General features: G+C 54.1%; 1 protein-coding gene across 1 annotated transcript in view; it reads right to left on the bottom strand.

The window, feature by feature from the left end:
• The window catches only part of R3hdm4 (R3H domain containing 4), a gene marked incomplete at its 5' end in the record, with an annotated part of 9,510 nt that extends 7,068 nt beyond the window's left edge, over nt 1-2,442 (bottom strand). The window contains 1 exon segment of the mRNA XM_013505107.1: nt 2,432-2,442. Within this exon segment, the coding sequence (XP_013360561.1) occupies nt 2,432-2,442 (11 nt within the window).

Raw genomic sequence — 2,442 nt, 5'->3', positions numbered from 1 at the left:
AATCGAACTTAGGACCTTGCACTTGCCAGGCAGGTGCTTATGCTGCTGAGCTATCTCCCTGGCCCAAAATAAAATGTTTTAAAAAGCACTCAGATGGAGCTCAGTCAGAAAGCCCAGGGTTCAATCCCCAGTACCTGAAAGAAAAAAAAAAAAAAGAACACACCCTCCAGCCACTGCACAGCCACCCCCAGGGACAAGAGGAACCTACAGTATTTCCCCAGCAGGAAACAGGGTGTGTAACTCTGCAGGTGTGGCACCCTGGGGGGACCAGCAACTCCCAGCACCCAAGACAGAGGGACAGCCAGGACAGGGCAGTAATGAGGAAATGGCTGCTAGAGCCCGCAAGGACAGGAGGACATCCCACATTTCCACACCTCGTGTCTACACCTGCCTTTCAGAGCTAAACGGGCCTGGAGGGCCAACACCTGTCTTCCCAGCACACTAAGAGCCTGAGGCAGAAGGATCTCAAGTTCCAGCCCAGCCTGGGCCACTTCGTGATTTAACAAGACCCTGTCTTGGTATCAACCAAGTAGTAACAAACCTACCAATAAAACACTCACAGTAATAAAGAGAATGTGATGAAACCACATGAAAGTAATGGTAAGGAGACTAAAATAAGACATTTAGGAGAGTCGCCAAAAACCACTAAGAAGGAGCTGGGTGTGGTGGCCTACACCTGTAACCTCAGCAATCAATCGAGAGGCTGAGGCAGGAGGATTGCCACAAACTCAAGGTTAGCCTGGACCACATAGTTCAAGGCCAGCCTGAACCACATAGTGAGACTCTGTCTCAAAAAAAAAAAAAAGGACTAAGAGGCCAGGAGGCTGAGTCAGGAGCATCGAAGTGAGTTTAAGGCCAGCATGAAGACCCTGTCTCCAAAAAAAAAAAAAAAAAAGAAAGAAAAAAAGAAAGAAAGAAAGACTAAGAATGGATGTTCCCAGCTGGGCACAGTAGCACATACTTGTCATACCAGCACTGGGAGGAGGCTGAGGCAGGAGGACTGCAAGTTTGAGCCCCGCCTGGGTAATTTAGTGATTGAGACCCTATCTCAAAAAATTCAGTTCGGGGACATAGCTCAGGGATATAGCTCAGCAGCACAGTGCCTGCCTGGCAAGCATGAAGTCGTGAGTTCAATTACTGGTACCAAAAAAAAATCAATTCAACTCAATCAATTAAAAAGAGGTGGCTCCAGGCATGGTGATGCAAGCCTGTAATCCCAGCTCTTGGGAGGCTGAGGTAGAAGGACTGCTGTGAGTTCGAGGCCAGCCTGGACTACATAGTGAGTGCCAGGCCAGCCTGCACTACTACACAGTGAGACCCTGTCTCAAAAAGAAGGGGTTAGGATGGGGACGGAAATCAGTGTGAAGACCCTGGGTTCTATCCCCAGTATGGAAAAAATAAAAAATAAAAACGGATGTTCCCGTCCCCTGGACACCCAAGAGCCGGGTCCCTGGTTCCAGCTACTCAAAAGCAGCCACCAATGAAATCCCATTTTACAAATAGGGAACTAAGGCACAAGGCTCAATAACTGGCCTAGATCCTACAGACTCCTCTGTAGGACCCCAGAGCCGGACGTGATGGTGCACGTCTGTAATCCTAGCACTTGGTTTTGTTTTGGTTTTTGGTTTTTTTTTTCTGGTACCATGAATCGAACTCACGACCTTGCGCTTGCCAGGCAGGCGCTGTGCCGCTGAGCTAAATCCCAAGCCCCCAATTCTAGCACTTGAGATGCTGAGGCAGGAGGATTGCTGTTGAGTTTGAGGCCAGTCTGGACTACAACATGAGTTCAAGACCAGCCTGAATTGCACAGAGAGATCCTGTCTCAAAAAACAAAACAAAAGAAGAAATGGACCCTACAGCGACTCCTCGTCCCCCACACGTGTCATCTCCGAGCACACTGGAGGCCCCACGCCTCCCCCCTGGGCCCCGATTCGGTCCACTTGGGTCAGTGCGGCTCTCGAGGCGGCGCGGAGGTGAAGACGCCTCCCCACTAAATCTGGCATCGCACCCAAAGAGCAAGCGGGGCGCCGCTACCAGGACGCAGGAGCGGCCGCTCCCAGCATCCGTGGGGTGCAGGGGACCAAGCCAAGCGAGCCCGGGGCCGCAAGGCCAGGGCAGGGGCAGCCTGGGGGTTGCCCACCGTCCCGGGGTACAGACGCAGGCGCAGACGCAGGGGGCACAGACGGCCACGGAGCCTGGGAAAGCAAAACCCTCCCTGGGGCATTCCCGGGGGGTTCCCGGGAGCCAGGAGGACGCCCCCAAGTCTGCGGGCGCACGGAGGAGGAGAGGCGGAGATGGGAACCCGGGGGGGGAGGAAGGGGAAGAGAAGAAAGAGGGGAGCCGGAGCCCGGGAAGGGAGGAGGGAGATGGGGCCCGGAGCCCTGGAGGAGGAGGGAGGAAGCCCGCGCCACCCGCCCGTCGCCGCGCTCACAGCCTCCGCCG

Source organism: Chinchilla lanigera, unplaced genomic scaffold, assembly GCF_000276665.1.
Source record: "Chinchilla lanigera isolate Chin_1 unplaced genomic scaffold, ChiLan1.0 scaffold00094, whole genome shotgun sequence".
Taxonomy (NCBI): Eukaryota; Metazoa; Chordata; class Mammalia; order Rodentia; family Chinchillidae; genus Chinchilla; species Chinchilla lanigera.
This window is presented reverse-complemented; position numbering and strand designations above follow the sequence as displayed.